This window comes from Scardinius erythrophthalmus (assembly GCF_964197995.2).
Source record: "Scardinius erythrophthalmus genome assembly, chromosome: 3".
NCBI classification, from domain to species: Eukaryota; Metazoa; Chordata; class Actinopteri; order Cypriniformes; family Leuciscidae; genus Scardinius; species Scardinius erythrophthalmus.
In genome coordinates, this window is record NC_138223.1 from 8,319,081 (window position 1) to 8,338,961 (window position 19,881).

Consider the following 19,881-nt stretch of genomic DNA (forward strand, 5'->3'; position numbering starts at 1 on the left):
TCCAAGAGGGCTGTGATACTTGTAGGAAAATAACTTAGTTATGCCCTCTGCATGCACTTTTCTTTTCAACTCATATATATCTGCATGTTTACACTAAACATGACATAATAATTTTGCCAGTGTACTAAAATTGAAACAATACAGAAAGATTGTTGTGTTGCCAACAGTTCAAATCAACTGAAGCAGGAAGCCTTCATGTTTCCCAAATGAATTGAGGTAGTTGTTTTGTCTGATATAGGCTTATGCCTCTTTTCACCTGTCACTTATAGTGACACAAGGGAGGAGTCCTCTTGAAATTTTAGATTGTCTTTTACCAGAGGAACAAAAAGGTCAAAAAGAGAAGGCTTTTTGACATTTAATATCCTGCAAGAGCAGATACAAAGAACTCATATTGCGATAATGCATTTTTTTATTTAAATGTGTAATATTATAAGCATGATGATCCCAGTATTTCACCACAGGACTCTTCTGTTTAGTTTTATTTTGTTAGAAAATATCAAATACATGTATTTTAGATTATATTATAAAATATAATATACACACATACAAAAGAAAGGGTCAAGCCCAAAATAGCTTAACAGTAAGCTTTTAATTACCACAAATTATTGGTCAGGAAATTAAAAAAAAAAAAAATGTGAGCAGATGCGCTACTTTAAAAGTCATAGAATATGGGAAGTTGTGTGTGAAGAAAGAATCACAATGAAACACGAGTTGCATGGTGATGCTCCAGAGCGGGGTCTTTGTAAATCTGTTGAGAAATAAAATAATAAATGCAGTGACCCTTATGAAAAAGAATACAGTATAGGCTATAAGTTAATTAAAAAAAGTAAGAAGTTCAAGTATATTTTATGTTAAAGTATACTAATATCAATGTACTAGTAGTGAACTTGTAATTGTACTATTTTGGGACTAAATTGGCCCACTTTTTAGTATATAAATGGTTATGTTTAAGTGTACTATAAGTGGTACACTCAGTATAAACGTTTAGTAGTAGTTTAAGTGCACAACTAGTTCACATCTACATTTCTCATTTGTATTACTGCATCTGGGATGGGTAATCCAATGGGATTCAGAACCATGATCAAAACACTAGTGGGGCGGCTAAGCGCAGATTTTCACCAGAATCGATCACTTAGCGATAAAAGCATGAAATTGGGTATGAAGGCTCACAAAGGGGGTCTGATCAGATTTAGGACCGTAGGCACTCAAAATTTGGCCCCTGGGGGCCATTTTTCAAAATGGCCGCCAAATATGGATTTCGTAATGGGAAAATGAATTAAAAGCTGCCAGAAACATAAAATGCAATAACACATTTCACCATAAATACATGTAAATATGAGCACACTTTCACATAGAAGGTCTTTAAACTTTAAAATATAAGATATGTTTAAAAAAAAAAGAAAATTGCCGCCAAATATGGATTTCATAATGTCATAATGGATAGATGACAGAAATTAACAATTTAAAAAGTTGAACATTTGATCATTAATCAATCTAGTTCATTTTTAAACAAAAAGGAAAAGAGGTTATGATATCTATCAGAAATTATGTACTTTTTAAATGTATATTTAAATATTTAATATTAAATTGTGTGCATATACTAATATGCATCATTTTTACTTGGTAGTTTGTCAGTGACTCCTCATTCAGTCAGTATAGGTTCCACTTGTGGTGGTTAAATATTATTCTCTTTAAAATCTAGGGAACTGGTGGGATGTTTTACTCTTGACTACAAGTGAGATAAAGGCAAAGTCAGTTGAATGTGTTTCTCACTGTTACTCAGTAAAAATAGTGCAGGCTAATACTGCGAGTAAGCAAACATAACTCAGACAGGCAAATATAATATAAAATAGATTTTAGTCTGCAGGAATTTAGAGTTAGGATTCTGTGAAATAAAGTAGGTGTACATTTCCACAGAATTTCATTTAGGCTGGTTATCTAAACTATCTGCAATTCATCCTATTTATTTCATTGTAAATCTGTGCTCTTGTACGGCTAGTTTATACCACCCAAATAGCCTGGGAAAACCCAGACAACTTCCGGCAAATTTAGATTTGCTCTGCAAGTAGTCTGGCAAAGAGCTCATTCAAGTCCATTTCCATGACCATGCCGTCGAAATCGCGGCACCAATCAGAAACGTTGAGGCGGGCTTTACACGATGACGATCGCTCTGATTGGTTTTAGGTCTATCCAATTGCGCCCAGAGGCATTTGAGCGACGTCCGTTGGTGAAGCGCACCAACTTTTAAATGCATTATTATATTCAAATTGCAAACACATGAGGACAGTCTCCATGAAAGACCCACTGGCAGATGAACGTGTTACTACATTTCTCTCAGAAACGGTAGGAAATTAAATTAGATTTAATAGAGGATTTTAACTGTGACAAGATGATTGACGGCAGTTTACGTGACGGGATGCACGCGACAGATCCGTCCGATAAAGATGACGAAGTAGTATGTCCCAAAGCTTGCCTACTTTTTTGCTACACATTCAAAAGTAAATACATTTTCTTCACAAAAAGAGTACATACTTTTATGGTGTAGTGTAACTTAGGCGAATTGGGACGCAGCATATGGCTTTACACGATGACGTTCGCTCTGATTGGTTTTAGGTCTATCCAATTGTGCCCAGAGGCATTTGAGTGACGTCTGTTAGTGACGCCCCTTTGGAAATGAGTTATTAAAGAAGCTTTGCCAGACCATAACTCAGTTACTACTGAGAATGGTCTGGTTTTAACCAGGCTATCACCCAAAGCTAATCACAGTCAATTCTTTGCTCTCCAAATGCTCTGACCTTGATTAGAAATATTAATTGCAAGAACTGTTGAGTCCTGCTGGATTATTTGCAAGTGGTTTAGTAGGTAGGCCTACACATCACATTGTAGACCGAGTTTTCATCACAAGAAAAACGTAAATTAGCACGATTAGCATGATTACCACAATTTGTCAATCGATTTAATCTCTTTTGTGCCAGTTAAGTGAAATAGAGTATATAGAGTATTTTGAAAAATGGCTGCCATGACCCCCAGGGGTCAAATTTCAAGCACCTACGGTCCTAAATCTGATCAGACCCCCTTTGTCAGCCTTCCAACCAAATTTGATGCTTTTATCGCAAAGTGATCGATTTTTGCACTTCATTGGACATTTCATTCGCTAACATTTGCCAGTTTTGCTGTTGAATGTTTGATGATCGCATTTGTTTTACATTTGCGTAAGCAATCTTCTATCACTTGTTTCAGCTTCTTCTTCTTTTCAAACAATGTAAGTTTATAAGACAGTATGTAAAATCATGTGAAAAAGTATTTAATATGTTACTCAATCAAAAGAGTAAACACAACTACAAGCCAAGTATACTTAGAATATTTAATTATACTTTTAAATATATCTTGATCAAAAATGATAGTCATATAATCCAAATATACTAAGACTTTTCTGTCAGTATCTTAAGTATATTTCTGAGAAGAACTACGTATTTTTCTGAGAAGTACATAAAAAGTAGACTGAGAGTATACTTATTTTTAGTTTAAAAGAAGTATACTAATAGCACACTTGATAAACTTCTTTTTCATAAGGGGAAGCATGAAGGAAGAGGTGTCATTGTGTGGGGAACCTTTTTACGCTGCTGGCATTGGTGAACTACTTCACTGTGAAAAGTCATTTAATGCTTTGGAGAATAGGAGAATATTGCAGAATGGCTTGCTTCCCACAAATGAAAAGTTTTTATCTGAAGAGAAATGATCGGATGTTATTCTCCTGCCCAAACTGCAAAGACAACCAAGACATGGCTTGAGAACAAGGCCATCAGGCTCATGTTTTGGCTTGGTCAGAGTCCAGATTTGAACCCTATAGTGAATATTTTGGTCTCACATTAAACGAACTGGGAGACATTTCTCAACTACTCATAAACTGTCTGAAGCTATTCATTTTGAGTGGAACAAAACTGACTCTTCTTCCTGTAAAAAGCCGTCTGCAAGTTCGGGAAGGTTATTCCGTGCCAAGTTACTTTATCTATAGTATTTGTGCAAGTTTTGCTAATTTCCTGACCAGTGATTTGTGCTTTAAAATGGTCGACACCAGTAAAAGACCACTAAATATTTTAACATTTTTGGCTTGACTCATTTTTATTGCACACGAGTATACAACAACCGACTGTTGTTAAAGCCGCTGTGGAGCACTGGGTGTGTCCTGCAATAACCACAAGAGATGCGAAGTGATGCATATAGCGGTAAAGTTAAAGTCATGCCTTGCATGAAAAGGCTAACTTCCTCTTTTTGTATCCTTAATTCTAATGCAGTGTTTAGTGAAGTGAACATAAAAACATGTCTGAAATAGTTTTACAAAAACTATTTGAATAAAAGCTGTGTAAGACATTCTGAGACGGTCTGAAAAATTATTACCCAACTACACCTACATGTGCAGCATGTAAATATAATATACACATGCTCTGAGACTGGTCTGTATAGGGATGGTTCCCTAAAATAATGCTACTGAAAAAAGAGAAATGATTTTGTAAGTTTCAATCAGGCTATTCAGTTTCACTACCTCCTGTGACTCAGACTATGTTTGCATGTTTGAATTCTGTTTGTTTTCCTTTATTATGACTATACTGCCAAACTGCAGTTTGCGTACAAAAGAGGAGCAGACACAATAATAGCAGTCAGGTAATTTTTTCAATTTTTTCTGTCTTGGAATATGCAGAACTGGAAACACTTTAATATTCGACTGCAAACGCCAGCTTGCGATTGTACTATATATAGAGGTTAGATATAGATATAACGAGAGTGCATTGATTGACTGACTATTTTGGATATGAAGAACTTCTGTTTTCTGTTTTTCTGTTCTTGTATTCGCTGAATTATAGCCTACGTCTTTTTCAGGATTCTTTAATGATAAGAAAGTTCAAAAGTACAGCATTTATTTGAAATAGAACTTTGTAAAAGTGACGCAAAAGTCTTCACTTTCACATTTGATCAATTTAATGCATCCTTACTGAATAAAAGTATACATATTTTTTTATATTTTTCTTTTTACAGAATGAGACTCTTGGGTGCGAAGGAGTCCATGATATTTTTTATGTTGATTTTGGCTCAAGTCTTCGAGTACTCTTGGACATGTAAATGTGATCAGAATTATTTTTGCAATTGCTCCTCAAATCAACTCCAACAGATCCCAAAGGTTCCAGCGAATGCTCTTGGCCTTGACCTGTCTTTCAATCAAATTATGTCAATTGACATCAATGATCTCAGCCCTTATATTGCGCTGAAAACCCTAAACTTGCATAAGAACAAGCTCAGGTTTATACACAAGGAGGCATTCAAATCTCAACGTAATCTGAAAGTTCTTGATCTGTCCTTAAACAACCTGAAAAAACTGTTTTCGTCTTGGTTCCATGAGCTAAAATCTCTTCAGCAACTGAACCTTGTAGGAAACCCATACTCCACCTTGGGACCTGCTTCCATCTTCCAGTCTCTCATTAACTTGAGGACGCTGCGATTTGGTAGTCCATCGCTGAGGAAGGTACACAAGAATGGCTTAGAAGGGCTCACTCATCTGGAGGAGATGACACTTATTGGCAGTAACCTGAGATCGTATGAGAGCGGGAGCTTGAAAGCAGCCCGTCCCATCGGTTTAGTCTCTTTGAGCCTTCAGAATCTCTTTCAGAACGATCCAGAACTTGTTTCTAAGGTTCTTCTAGATGTCTCCCACCCTGAAACTCTTCTGACCATCAAAGATGCAACACTCAGAACGAGCACTTCGACAGAACCCTTCAAAGCGGCGAAAGAAGGTGGGACTAAAAGCTTGACTTTCCAAAATAGCAGCACAAGCGATGAAGCGTTCACCTCTTTATTGCAGGTCATGGATGGTTCTCATTTGTCTTATTTTGGTCTCAAAGATGTACTTTTAGTTGGTCAGGGGTGGTGGCAGAATGCTTCGTACACACATTATGAAGACTTACATACTGCCTACATATGTAATCTTGACATCCAAGGGTTCTTTAGGTTTAGTAGCATGACCCAGTTGGGATTTCTCCTGACTCATCTCCATAAGGTGTCTGTGATCAACAGCACAGTGTTTGTCATTCCTCGAGAAACTACTTTTTTGTTGAAAAAGCTTGAATACTTGGACCTCAGTCAAAATCTCCTGTCAGACCTGACAATCGAACCGACCTTATTTACAGGTTTTGGCGCATATCAAAACCTCAACACCCTAAATGTGAGCCAGAACGTATTAAAATCTCTTGGGCTGATGTCTCGGTTGGCAACTAATCTTAAGAGGCTCATATATTTAGACTTAAGTCATAATAGTTTTGTTTCTATGCCAGAAAAGTGTAGCTGGCCAGCGACTCTCAGGTTTCTGAACCTTTCCAGCACAAAGCTACATACGATGACTGCTTGCCTGCCTTCTACCTTGACGGTTCTGGATCTCAGCGAAAATGATCTGATGGCTTTCAACCAAAGATTTCCTCAACTTACTACACTTATATTGACAGGCAACCGATTTATGAAACTACCACAGGGGGAATTATTTCCGAGGCTCCATACGCTGCTTATCCAAAGGAACGCCTTGCGCATGTTCAACGGGAGCTCTTTGAGGAGGTTTCAAAACCTGCAATACTTGGAGGCGGGTAACAACAATTTTGTGTGCTCCTGCGAGTTTGTATCTTTCTTCAATCAAGATGTTGGCCATTTCATCACACTTCGAGATGGTCGTTGCAATTATGTGTGCGACACTCCATTCACTCTCAGAGGTTATGCCATTGAAAGCGTCAGATTGTCAGTCTTCGAGTGTTATATGATCCCTGCTGTCTCAGTGCTTTGTTCTGTGATCATCATAGTGCTTGGACTTATTGTTGTCACCTGCCATAAGCTTCACGTTGTATGGTACCTGCAGATGACTAAAGCATGGATTCAAGCCAAACGAAAACCTGCAGTTGGTCGACTGTCAGAAGAGCTCCGCTATGACGCTTTTGTATCCTACAGTCAACATGACGCTGAGTGGGTCGAGGAGATCCTCGTTCCAGAGCTGGAGAGCGCTCAGCCTTCGTTCGCCCTGTGTTTGCACAAACGGGACTTCCGGCCGGGCCGCTGGATCGTGGACAACATCATCGACTCGATTGAGAAGAGCCATCGCACTCTCTTTGTTCTGTCTGAGCACTTTGTTACCAGCGAATGGTGTCGTTACGAACTGGACTTCTCACATTTCCGCATAGTCGATGAGCACAATGACTCCGCTGTCCTAGTACTTCTAGAGCCAATCAAGAAGGAGACCATCCCCAAGCGCTTCTGCAAGCTGCGGAAGATTATGAACTCCAGGACGTATCTGGAGTGGCCCGAGGATGAGGAGAAGAGAGGCGAGTTCTGGAGCAATCTGAAAGCCGCTCTTCAGAGAGATGAATGTTGACGCCTCATGAAGGCTTGCCAGGTTTGTGTGACAAATACAAGCCCGCTCATAACTAGCCCTAAACTGGTCCAATGACCAATAAAACTGGCTAACTACCAAAATGCAATGTCTCTATGATGCATTTTCAGATTTATTTTTTATTTGCAGGCCTACTGTATACATTGTTGTTGTTGTAACTAAAACGATTAATTGAAATGAAGCTGAAATAAAATATAAATATTACATGGAAAAAGTGACATTTAAAAATTGCAAATGAAAATGTGAAGTTAAGTAGTAATTCGAATTAGAAACTAAAAATAGAACTGATGCATCATGTAATATGTCCTGGAGGACCACCAACACTGCACGTTTTCTTTGTCTCCCTAATCAAGCACACCTGATTCAACTCATCAGCTCATTATCACATGGGTTAATGAGCTGATGAGTTGAATCAGGTGTATTTGATCAGGGAGATAAAGAAAACGTGCAGTGTTGGTGGTCCTCCAGGACAGGTTTGGGAACCACTGTAATATACCATTTGGGAAGTTTAAAGCGTCACATTTCATTAAAATGACAGCATTTATAAGGCCATTTGTTATCAGTTGAATATGTTTGTGTAACGTGAGCTTTGACAATGGGCTGTTATCTAAATGTTATTTAATTACCTGTAATGACTAACTGTTGATCTCCAGTATCATTTCAGCCATTATCAGTTCAGCAATTTTCTGTTACTTGAATCATTTTAGATTGAATAATACGCTAATGTGTGTGACAGTGAGCCTTTCCAGTGAAACTAGCAAAAATTAACTGTTATAAAATCAAATACTAAACCTTTTTTCTTCTGATGATTTCCTTTTATTCAAATCAATATTCTCTGATTTGTTAATTCTCTAACCTTTATTTAACTGAGAAAGATTTCCAATGTTTTCACTGACCAATTTAATTGTAGGCTGTTCTGTAAACATTTTGACACACTCTAAACGAATTGAGACAGAGGCATGATTACCACTGTGTCACATCACCTTTTCTTTTAATTACACTTTTTAATAGTTTGGGAATTGAGGATACTAATTGTTAGAGTTTTGCAAAAAGGATTGTTTGCTCATTCTCACCTGATCCAAGACAGCTGCTCAACTATCTGTGGTCATTGTTGTCTGATTCTCCTCTTCATGATGGGCCATACATTTTTAATATAGGAGAGAGATCTGGACTACAGGCAGTCAGTCACACACCAGTCTGTTGCAGCACGTGCAGAATGAGGCCTGGCATTGTCTTTCTTCCCAGGAAAGATGTCATCTTAATGGCAGTCCAAGTCTCTACAATCCCGATATATGCCTCCATATCAATGGTATACCTTAAACAAGTCACCCATGCAGTTTCCACTGATGCGCCCCCATGACAGATGTTTGCTTTTACAGCTGTCGCTGATGAAAATCTGGATGGTCCCTTTCATCTTTGGGACTGACAACTTGTCTGTTCTCTTACGAGAGTCCTCTCGTACTGCGTTTTATCAAAACGCTACGGGAAAAGTCTCTTTTCACGAAACACTGAAGCAAAAAATTATCCTTTAATTTTCATATATGTAAAACGCGTTGCGGCAGCAGCAGACAGCTATGGCGAGACGGCTTGCTCGCTCATTGGCTGCTCTGCGGCAACTGCTTAAGCCTATCGAGCGAGGCCTGAGATGGCATCAGGCCAATGAGGGCGCTTCGCGCCCTCCTCGCCACTTCCCGCCGAAACGGGCGTGGCTTACCTCTATAAAGAAGGCTGACTCACTTGATTTTAATCTCTTCAGCGAAGCGCACGCATCGCTGGATCACGGAAGTAAGCGTCGTTCGAAGCAAGCACTTCAGCGGGACGAGCCCTCGAAGCCGCTGGCCAACGCCGCCTTCCACAGCCGTACCTGCTGCGCTTTCCGACGCCTATATCCTTTATTGCTATATTGCTCTGTTTTCTGTGTGTGTGTGTGTTCGCTGCAACACTCACCCCTAAAAGAGCTGCGTCTTTTTCAAGACGCCTTCTCATGCAGCGCTCGCGCTCGCTGACGGCGAAATGCCCTTACTCCGAGCCAATTGCCTACGGTGACTCTGAGGACTCGCCAGGCATCCTTCCGAGGCTGCCCTTCCTGGAAGCGGACGGCGGGATTAGTTTTTCTTTACGTTACAAGAAAAGCTACCCTGCCTCCGCGCGCGTCATTCACCGGCGAAGGAGAAAAGAGTGTTCTCAGTCCCACCATTGGTCGGTCTCACCTCTTTTCTCTCATATTTCTCAGTTCCCTGTTCGGCGACTGGAAATATTATTGCAGCAAGTGAGTCTGTTATAGCACGCTTGCCTGCCAGCAAACGCCGAAGAATACATGTTGACGCCGCCTTTGCCGCCAATGCTTCACTCTGTCAGTCCCCTGAAGGCGACTGCAGAGATGCATTTTGCAGCCAGCGAGCGCGTAGTACCCGCTTGCCTGCAACCGAACACCGTTTCTACGGTTCCCGTGCGTCACTGGTGAAAGGAGAATGGAGTGTTTTCAGCCCCGCTGAAACTGGGCGATATCCACTCTTCTCACATTCAAAGCCTACATCCCCCTGTGGCTCAGTGGCGGAGTTATAGGTTTTCCGCATGGGAGACCGGAGTTCTAATCCCGGTCTAGCGGCATATATTTTTATGCCGCCAATGCTTCGCTCTGTCAGTCCCCTGAAGGCGACTTCGGAGATGCATTTTGCAGCCAGCGAGTGCGTAGTACCCGCTTGCCTGCAACCGAACGCCGTTTCTACGGTTCCCGTGCGTCACTGGCGAAAGGGGAATGGAGTGTTTTCAGCCCCGCTGAAACCGGGCGATATCCACTCTTCTCACATTCTGGCATATTTCAGGCGTCTGAAAATGTTAGTATTGCATGTCGTGCTTACTCGCATGCCTGCAAGCAAACGCCAGTGTGGATAATACTCGCGCTGACCTTGTCTATGTATCTTCACTGTGGTCCAGTGGTAGATTATTAGACTCTTGCGCGGGGGATCCGAGTTCGAATCCCGGGTCTGCCGGCAGAAAATATTTTGCCGCCGAATGCAAATCACTCTGTTTGTTCCCCGAGAGGCAACTGCAGAAGTGTTTGTTTTGCAGCCCACGAGCGAAGTCCCGGCCACGGCCGATGATGCTATATGTGTACAGAAGATGCCCACTGCTTGTGCCCATCCCTACACATTAGCACAGCCCTTCACACAGGGCCCGCGCTCATATATTCGACTCGGGTCGATCACGCACACAACATAGTGAACGTGCCCACTGCCTAGTGCCCACAAATACTATGTTCTGCATGCCTTGTGGTTTCTGTAAAGACGAAACCTGTGCATTCACACTGCTCAGGCAGACAGTGCACTCATTGCAGTAATTGTGCCCGCTCTCCCGCGCCCACACTTACTAACGGTCATTATATGTCCTACGGGACTCGCCCAGCCCTCCCTTGCTCGGTTAAACACCGCAGCGGGGTCGAGCGCAGGCATTCTGCCCGGCCACGGCCGATGGTGCTATAAATGTAGTCTCGATGCCCACTCCTCAGTGCCCATCACTACACATAAGCACAGCCCTACACTTAGGGCTCGCGCACATAAAATCGACTCAGGTCGATTGTGCTTCCAACATAGTGAGAGTGCCCGCTTCCCAGTGCCCACGAACACTATGTCTAACAGATCACAGGCTCTCTGTAAAAACGAGACCTGTGAGCGCGCGCTCTGCTCAGGCAGACACCGCGCCCAAAGCAGTAAATGTGCCCGCTCCCAGCCCACATCTACTCGCTCACATGAGTCCTATGAGACTTTCTCAGTCCTCCCTCACTCAGCTAAGCACTGTAGTAAGGTCGAGGATGAGCGTTCCGCCCGCTGTATTAAGCGCGCGCCCCGCCTCAAATGCCACAGGCATAACGCCTATGTTTTTATCCCCCGAAGCGCCTCTGTCGCACGGCGAACAGAGCGCGCTCCGTATCCAGCCCCTAGCCAGCCATGCAGAAGCATGGGCAGCGCTTCCAGGGGTTTCGGACTGGGTGCTAGGCATTATAAAGAGAGGCTTCTCGCTACAGTTTTGTCGACGCCCTCCCCGCTTCACAGCGCGCGTCGGAACTACGGTTTCGTTGGAAGTAGCTCACCTACTTCGAGCCGAAATATCAAAACTGATAAGCAAAGGGGCGATAGAGCGCGTTCCCCCAGCTCTAAACGAAGGGGGACTATACAGCAGATACTTTCTAGTCCCCAAAAAGGACGGCGGTATCAGACCCATACTGGATCTAAGACGGCTGAACAGAGTATTATTGAAACGCAGTTTCAAAATGCTCACAACCAGCAAAATTCTCGCGCATGTTCGCCGAGAAGACTGGTTCATGTCGATAGATCTGAAGGACGCGTATTTTCAAATACAGATAGCGTCACACCACATGCGATACTTGAGATTCGCCTTCGGGGGTCAGACATACCAGTATACAGTCCTGCCATTCGGCTTGTCCCTAGCACCTCGTACATTTACGAAATGCAGGGACGCAGTGCTCGCTCCTCTCAGACTCAGAGGCATGCGAGTGCTGAACTATTTGGACGACTGGTTGATCCTAGCTCAATCACGATCACAGCTCGTGGAGCACAGAACCATTTTACTCGATCACCTCGAGAATCTTGGTATCACAGTCAACTGGACAAAGAGTTCATTGAACCCCAGTCAAACGATTTTGTTTCTGGGCGTCGTTCTGGACTCACAGTCTATGACAGCGCGGCTGTCACCACAGCGCGTGTTGATCATTCAGCGCGCGGCGAGGTCTTTCCGCCGCGGCGCTGTCACCCCGCTCAGGAAGTTTCAAAAGATGCTGGGTCTCATGGCTTCAGCATCGTCAGTTCTCCGGCTGGGCCTGCTCCGCATGCGCCCGCTGCAGTTCTGGTTGAAAACGCGGGTACCGCGCAGAGCGTGGGCGACCGGTCGATTACGCCTCAAGGTCGATCAGAGCTGTGTTTCAGCCCTGGCGCCTTGGACGGCGGACGACTGGTACAAATCAGGTGTAAGCCTGGGGACTTCCTCGAGAGTGAGGATGGTGTCGACAGACGCATCCACCTCGGGATGGGGAGCTCTGCTCGAGGGCAGACCGTTCTTCGGCCTGTGGTCGGAACGAGAAAAGCTCCAACACATAAACTGCCTAGAAATGCTGGCAGTGCACAACGCGATGACGCGTTTTTGTCCCCACATCAAGGACGAACACGTCATAGTCCGTTCGGACAACATGGCTGTGGTGTCCTACATAAATCGCCAGGGCGGTCTGAAGTCCATATCCCTGTACAGGCTGGCGAAACGCCTCCTATTATGGGCTCAGCACAACTTACGCTCGCTGAGAGCAGTGCATGTACCTGGGCTTCAGAATGTGGGCCCAGACAGACTGTCCAGGAACAATGTTCCCCCGGGCGAATGGTCTCTACACCCACAAACAGTCCGGCTGTTGTGGGAGAGATTCGGCAGAGCGGAGGTGGACCTTTTCGCGTCCCGCGAAAACGCGCACTGCCCCGCGTTCTTTTCAAAGACCGACAGCGCGCTGTCCCGAAGGTGGCCGCGCTGCCCGTTATATGTTTTTCCCCCCGTCTCCCTCCTGCCACAGGTACTGGAACGGGTCAGGGAAACGAAATGCCCAGTCCTGCTTGTAGCTCCGTTCTGGGAGAACCAGATATGGTTCCCAGTTCTGATGCAGTTGACAGATATCGATCCATGGCCACTGCCGTTGAGGAGAGATCTCCTCTCGCAGGCCGGGGGCTCGATTTGGCACCCACACCCGGAACTGTGGTCCCTTCATGTGTGGGTGCTCAACGGATACCCGTTGGTCTCACAGAGGGAGTCGTGAATACCATCACTCAGGCTAGAGCGCCGTCGACACGGCAGCTTTATGCTTCGAAGTGGTCGGTTTTCTCCGGCTGGTGTACAGCTCGGAGCATTTCACCCCTCGAATGTGAGGTAACGGAGGTTTTCTCCTTCCTACAAGAGCTGTTGGATAAGGGCAGATCCCCTTCCACGCTCAAAGTGTATGTGGCGGCTATTTCAGCGTTCTTTGGTTCAACGCTGGGTCAGTCGCTGGGAAGGAATGATTTAGTCATCCGCTTCCTCAGGGGAGCTAGGAGACTGAATCCGACCTTTCTACGGTCCTGGCGGCCATGAAAGGTGCCCCTTTCGAGCCTATCCAGTCTATTAGCCTCAAACACTTGTCTTTCAAAACAGTGTTTTTGATGGCTCTCGCTTCAGTGAAGCGCATAGGCGACCTGCACGCGCTCTCTGTGAGCCCGGCGTGCTTGGAGTTTGGTCCTAATGACTCTAAAGTCATACTCAAACCTAAGCACGGCTATGTGCCGAAATCCCTCAACACGCCTTTTCGGGCTCAGGTCATTTCCCTGGCTGCCCTGCCGGCATCGAGTGAGGAAGGGGACTCGAGTTTTCTTTGCCCTGTTAGGGCTTTAAGAGCTTATATGTCGCGCTCTGCTGTCTTCAGACAGACAGAGCAGCTCTTTGTCTCGTTCAGTGGACGTTCCAAAGGAATGGCTGTTTCGAAACGAAGTCTATCCAGATGGGTAGTTGACGCCATAGCGCTGGCGTATACTGCCAAGGGCATTCCATGCCCGTTGGGAGTCAGAGCGCACTCTACGAGAAGCGTTGCTTCTTCGTGGGCTTGGTCCAGCGGGATTTCCCTACAGGATATATGTACGGCGGCAGGCTGGGCCTCGCCGTCTACATTTATCAGGTTTTATAACCTAGAGGTTCCCGCCTTGCAGGCTAAGCTTTTGTCGGTGTAATCCGTTCAGCCGTCTAGTCAGACCGCTGAAACTCATGCGCTATGCGCTACCGACTATCTTGGGCAGAACTGTGTAAGACCCACATTTTCCGCATTAGTTCAGGTTCCCTACCCTGTCTATGTGATGTTATACTTGCGTCTGTGGACATGTCTATTCTACGACGCTACAGTTTAGGGAATTAAGGCTCCCACCCTTATTCCCTGACTCTGTGTGAGTCAATCTGGTGATTATGCACTGTATGCCTGAAATAGCTTCCGGTGATCAGTGTTTTTTATCCCAGCACGCACGGCGTTTTGCAAGGGGTTCCCGTAGCGTTTTGATAAAACGCAGTACGAGAGGACTCTCGTAAGAGAACGTACTCGGTTACTAACGTAACCTCGGTTTTCTCTAGAAGAGGGAACGAGTACTGCGTTCTCTGCCGTGCGTACGGTTCACTCTGGTTCGCTTCGGCGATCAAAATCAAGTGAGTCAGCCTTCTCGAGCTCCTTTTATAGAGGTAAGCCACGCCCGTTTCGGCGGGAAGTGGCGAGGAGGGCGCGAAGCGCCCTCATTGGCCTGATGCCATCTCAGGCCTCGCTCGATAGGCTTAAGCAGTTGCCGCAGAGCAGCCAATGAGCGAGCAAGCCGTCTCGCCATAGCTGTCTGCTGCTGCCGCAACGTGTTTTACATATATGAAAATTAAAGGATAATTTTTTGCTTCAGTGTTTCGTGAAAAGAGACTTTTCCCGTAGCGTTTTGATAAAACGCAGTACTCGTTCCCTCTTCTAGAGAGAACCGTGGTTACGTTAGTAACAGAGTACGTTTTTCCCAAAAACAAGCTGAAACATGGACTCAACTGACCACAGCACACATTTGCACTGTCTTGCACTATCTGAGATTAGCTTGTGGCAATATTTAACAGAGTAGCATGGCGGTTTCTCATGTAATGCCATCTGAGGTCTCGAAGGTCACACACTTAACAGAGATCTCCTGCCTTGCCCTATATACACAGCCTGAGATTTCTCCAGATTCCCTGAATCTTTTCACAATATTATGGACGGTAGATGGTGAAAAACCACAATATTAGCCATGACCAATCTTTGAGTCTTCAGTAGATGCTCCTTTTATACCCAAACACAACACCCTTACCTATTACCAATACACCTGCTTATAGTGGACTGCTTCAAAACTTGGATATTCTATAACCTTTTCACTTTTATTTTGCTTCTGTCCCAACTTTTTGGAGTGTTGGAACCATCAAAATTTAAATTTGTTTAGCAAAATACAATGAAGTTGGTCAGTGAAAACATACCTTTGTCAATTAAATAAAGGATCAAGAGAATTAACGAATCACAGATTCTTGGTTTTATGCCATTTTACAAAAAAAAAAAATATTCTGGAAATCAGGATGTAAATATGATATTTTCAATTATTTTCAATAATATGATATTTTTGGTATATTGATAAATAATTTATATTTAAAGTTGCTAAATAACATTCTATCAAATGAGTGTAGGTAATGGATAAAACATTTCTTATTAGTAGTTCCTTTAAGATATTTCTGTATATGTACTGAAATAAAAAATTATATAACAAAACGTTAATTCAAGAAACTTGCCATAAAGAGTTCTGAAATCAAGCAGTATTTAAACGGTCCAGTCATTGCTTTTAGAGTACATTTTAAAATATTTTTTTTAGATTTCTTATGTTGAACAATCTGTTTTTCAGATCTCTTTTTCAGGAAGTCTCATGATTTACTATTATAAATGACAGCTTTTGCATAGTATTTCACGGTTTTTGTCGCCACCTGTTGGATGTTTTAAGATTTGTCATCTAAGATAGAGGTTCCACTTTGAAGGAACTAACTGCTATCTGTAAACTCATACTGTATCTGATCAGTGAGAATCCTGGTTAGGTGGTAAAGACCAGATCAGAGTGTTTGTTTCACCTGTTATTTATCTGATGTTCTCACAATAAAATCTGCTTGTTCTGAGAATGAAACCCAAACCAAAGTAAATTTGTGCAATGATTTGGAAGTGTAAATCACAAGATCTCCATCTTGTACCAGTGTGGAGCTGAGCAGATGGCGGATGACTGTATCAAATGCTTTTGTTGCCAATTCAAGTGATTCAAAGAAAAAGGTTTTGGTGATTGGTGAGGGTCATATTAGTGTTGTCAAAGAACTGTAACCTTTGACTAAATATTGCATGTTTAAATAATGTAATCACAGTCGGTGTCCTTATCATTAAACTCACCGGTGACCCTTAGTGGGTTCATCAGCGAGATATTAGTGAACATACTGCGTGAGAATTTTATTACTTGGCTCCAGAAGTATTTGCAAGTCTTTACTTACCATTAAAATCAGAGGATCTCAGGATCAGACAGCATTTAACAATGATCTCATCTGTCAGGTTGGATGATGTGAAGAAAAGTCTCATTGAGGAGATCTTTTGTATGAATTAGTAAGCGTATAATACAGTAAGCTCATTGGTCAGCAACTGACTCAAGACCCAGCGAAGAATCAAATTCCATCAGATCACGGCAGGTTGTCATTTTTATTTTCACACTTCTTTTTTTCACATTTCTTATAGCAATTTCTATGTACAATTTCTATTTATAAACACTTCCCAGTGTGACAACTAGCCCCGGTCACCCATATACATTAATTCATTTGCAGACATCTGTGGGTCAACTTCTGGATGGAATTTGTCTCCTTTTAAGGATTAAGCTCTTATGTTGTAGCATCTGCTAAATGGCAGATTTAAAGTCACTGGAAAGGGGAACTTGTCGCAACAGTGAAAGAACAAGTGGAAGGTCTCAGATGTTCCTCATTCAGTCATATTATGCTTTGCTCTTGAACAATAATTGCGTGGACAGTCCCATTGATGGTCCCTGGGGTTAAGTGTCTTTCTCAAGGGCATAATGGTGAACTGAATGAACTCTTATTCATTAGTCACCACTAGGGATGGAATTGGTTTAGATCATAGACCATGCACTACAATAAAAATATAGGTTCTTTGTTGGCATTTATGGGCCCATGAAGAACCTTTAACATCCATGAACCTTTCCATTCCACAAAAGTTCTTTATAGTGGGAAAGTGTCCTTTAGATTTTTAAAATGTTTCTTTTAAGAACTGTTCACTGAAAGGTTCTTTGGGGAACAAAAATTAATCTACTACAGGTATCGCGGGGGAAAAAAACACGCCATCAAGAGACTGATCAGATTGTTTTGTGTCTGTCACGATCAATGTATTGAATCTCCTCATCTTACGGCTTCAACCACAATATTTGCATCAAATGCTGCTGGAAAGCGAAATGAACAATTATATTCTTATATAAGTGCTACTCCTTCAGAAAGAACCTATTCTAGTGAACACAACATACTTGGCCTGAAAAACAACCAAGCCATCAGTTTAAAAACCAAATGTGCTCAGGCATGAAAATAGTCTTCCTTAGAAACTAGATGGGTTACCACCTCTTCTGCACATATTATGAGGTTATTTACATAAACAGGCACAAAGCTTGTGTTCTTTTAAACAGATTATACTGGTTTGAGTGCCAGAAGTTCTCAGAAAACATGGCTCACTTACATAACACAGTTAAAAAGAAAAGATACATGAGATGCCTTTTGGGGCTCATCAGTTTAACCATTTCAAACCGGACTATCTTTGAATAACTTATAAGGTTACCTAAGATTTCATCATGACTTCAGAATCTTAAAGCTGAAGCTTCACGCACAATTGAATCCTTAAGTTCCTGCAAGAAGTTTAAAGACTGTCCTCCAGTGAGTCCATCATGAGGGAAAAGGTCCCTGAGGCACCAAAAATATATACGCTGAATTGAGTTCTTAAGTATTCCACATATTACCTAAAACTGGAATTGTGTTTAACTGGAATTATTGTGTCAATGAACGTTAATAAATTACATTACTGTGTCACCTGAATTAGAAGGTGATTCTCATTTTAAATTTGTTAAAACATTCACAAAAGTTTTTCCATATATATATATATATATATATATATATATATATATATATAAAAAAAAAAAAAGTCATGGTTAGCCAGACTGGGAGAGTCATTACTTTCACATGTACTTCTGTTGAACCCACAAAGACTGCACGATATGGGATATAGTCTATTAGCCGCCATCTGCCAGACCTAACATGCACTCAAATGTAGCCTATATTTGTTTTTATATTTGTATATACAAATTATCAGTTCATGCATTCGCTGGGAATCGAATCCATGACCTTGGGGTTGTTCTACATGAATGCTTAAACATTTTGTAAAAGGTTTCTGCCAGAATACTACAGTTGTTTCTATTTTACACTGGATAAAACTTTAATGTAAAGAACTGGCAGCTGAAAATTCTTCAAGTTTACTGAAAGTTTTGCACAATTACCCACACAATTAGGGTAACACGACACATGACACTTTCAACTAAAGTATGCTGCATAATATACATTTTAATATAGAACCATTTATTGCTCATTTATGGGAACTCCTTCGGTGAGCGTACAAACCTTTTCAGAAACCTCGTGTCACCACATTCCAATTCAGTAGTTACAAATATTAATGTTAATATTATTATTTAAGCATTTTGGCAGAAAGCTATACGGTTGCCATGATAAATGTTTGCAATGCGCCAAATCAACAAGTGCTGTGCGTCTGGCGCTCGATAGATCACTAACAAACAATGAATGACTTTCCTTGGAAGTGATTTTTAAACGGGTTTGTCAAATGTGTCTCTCAACCGCAACAGTCATTCAAAACAGCCGAACGAAGGGGGGGGGGGGGGGGGGGGGGGGCGTGGTTACAGTCTCTCTGAAGCACCGCTGCCCGCGCGCTCCACCACAACAGTCAGCTGGGGAGAGGCAGGCGTGTGCGCGCGCGCGCCGACCAACCGGGAAGCGAAGCGCAAGCCGAGAAAGACCCCGTTCAACCTCAACGGCACAGGCTACAAGTCGAGGAGATTTCTACCCACTACATCCATTCCGTCCCCATCATGGCCGACCCAGCGGCTGTCGAGGGCGAGGGGGCCGCGCGAGGCTTCGCCAGGCAGGGCGCGCTGAGGCAGAAGAACGTGCACGAAGTGAAGAACCACAAGTTCATCGCTCGCTTCTTCAAGCAACCGACCTTCTGCAGTCACTGCACCGACTTTATCTGGTGAGTATTGGAGGACGTTTAGGTGTTGTTGTATATACACGGCTGCGAAGGGCACAGGTGACTCACTTGATGCTCGTGAGAGGAAAAACACTAAAACGTTTGAACACTCTCAGACATCCGCAGTGGTGTCAACACTGAACAAAGACGCCGACGGAAAAGACAAGCGCTTCGCGCAACGAGTCCAACGCACTGCTGCACCCTCTACAATATATTTATATGCATTTGTATGTTTACGCATTTGGGTCATTTATAGCACATTTACTTAAGCTCTTCTCTTCATTAAGGAAACATGTTAAAGTGTCTATCACGAGAATGAAATTCCTCGCGCTATGATAAAGCCATCATCACCATCATCATCCTTAGAGATGGATTTTGCGGAATATGGCGCGCGCCTGCGCGTCTCGCTGATGCGCGCAGAGGAATGCGTCCAGATTTGCTTTCTGTGCTGTAATTTCTCACACAGTCTCGCCTCTTTTGCAGGGGTTTCGGCAAGCAAGGTTTCCAGTGTCAAGGTAAGACTCTTTGGCCCCCTAGAGAAATTTGAGTCTTCTACATTTTCAATGTC

General features: G+C 43.0%; 2 protein-coding genes across 3 annotated transcripts in view; both read left to right on the forward strand.

Moving 5' to 3' along the window:
- Positions 1-4,568: 4,568 nt before the first annotated feature.
- tlr2 (toll-like receptor 2) lies at positions 4,569-7,629 on the forward strand (the record flags this gene model as incomplete). The annotated part of the gene is given in 3 exon segments (XM_081361349.1): positions 4,569-4,604; positions 4,607-4,662; positions 5,035-7,629. Coding segments are annotated over 3 exon segments (2,460 nt in total). The 3' UTR covers positions 7,403-7,629.
- An 11,370-nt stretch (positions 7,630-18,999) lies between these two features.
- The window catches only part of prkcba (protein kinase C, beta a), a 30,878-nt gene continuing 29,996 nt past the window's right edge, over positions 19,000-19,881 (forward strand). The window contains exons 1-2 of one of the 2 annotated variants that reach the window (XM_081361519.1): positions 19,000-19,316; positions 19,797-19,828. In XM_081361519.1, the coding sequence (XP_081217645.1) occupies positions 19,156-19,316; positions 19,797-19,828 (193 nt within the window). In that variant the 5' untranslated portion in view covers positions 19,000-19,155. The remainder of the gene's footprint in view (positions 19,317-19,796; positions 19,829-19,881) is intronic. The other variant, XM_081361520.1, reaches the window with a different exon arrangement.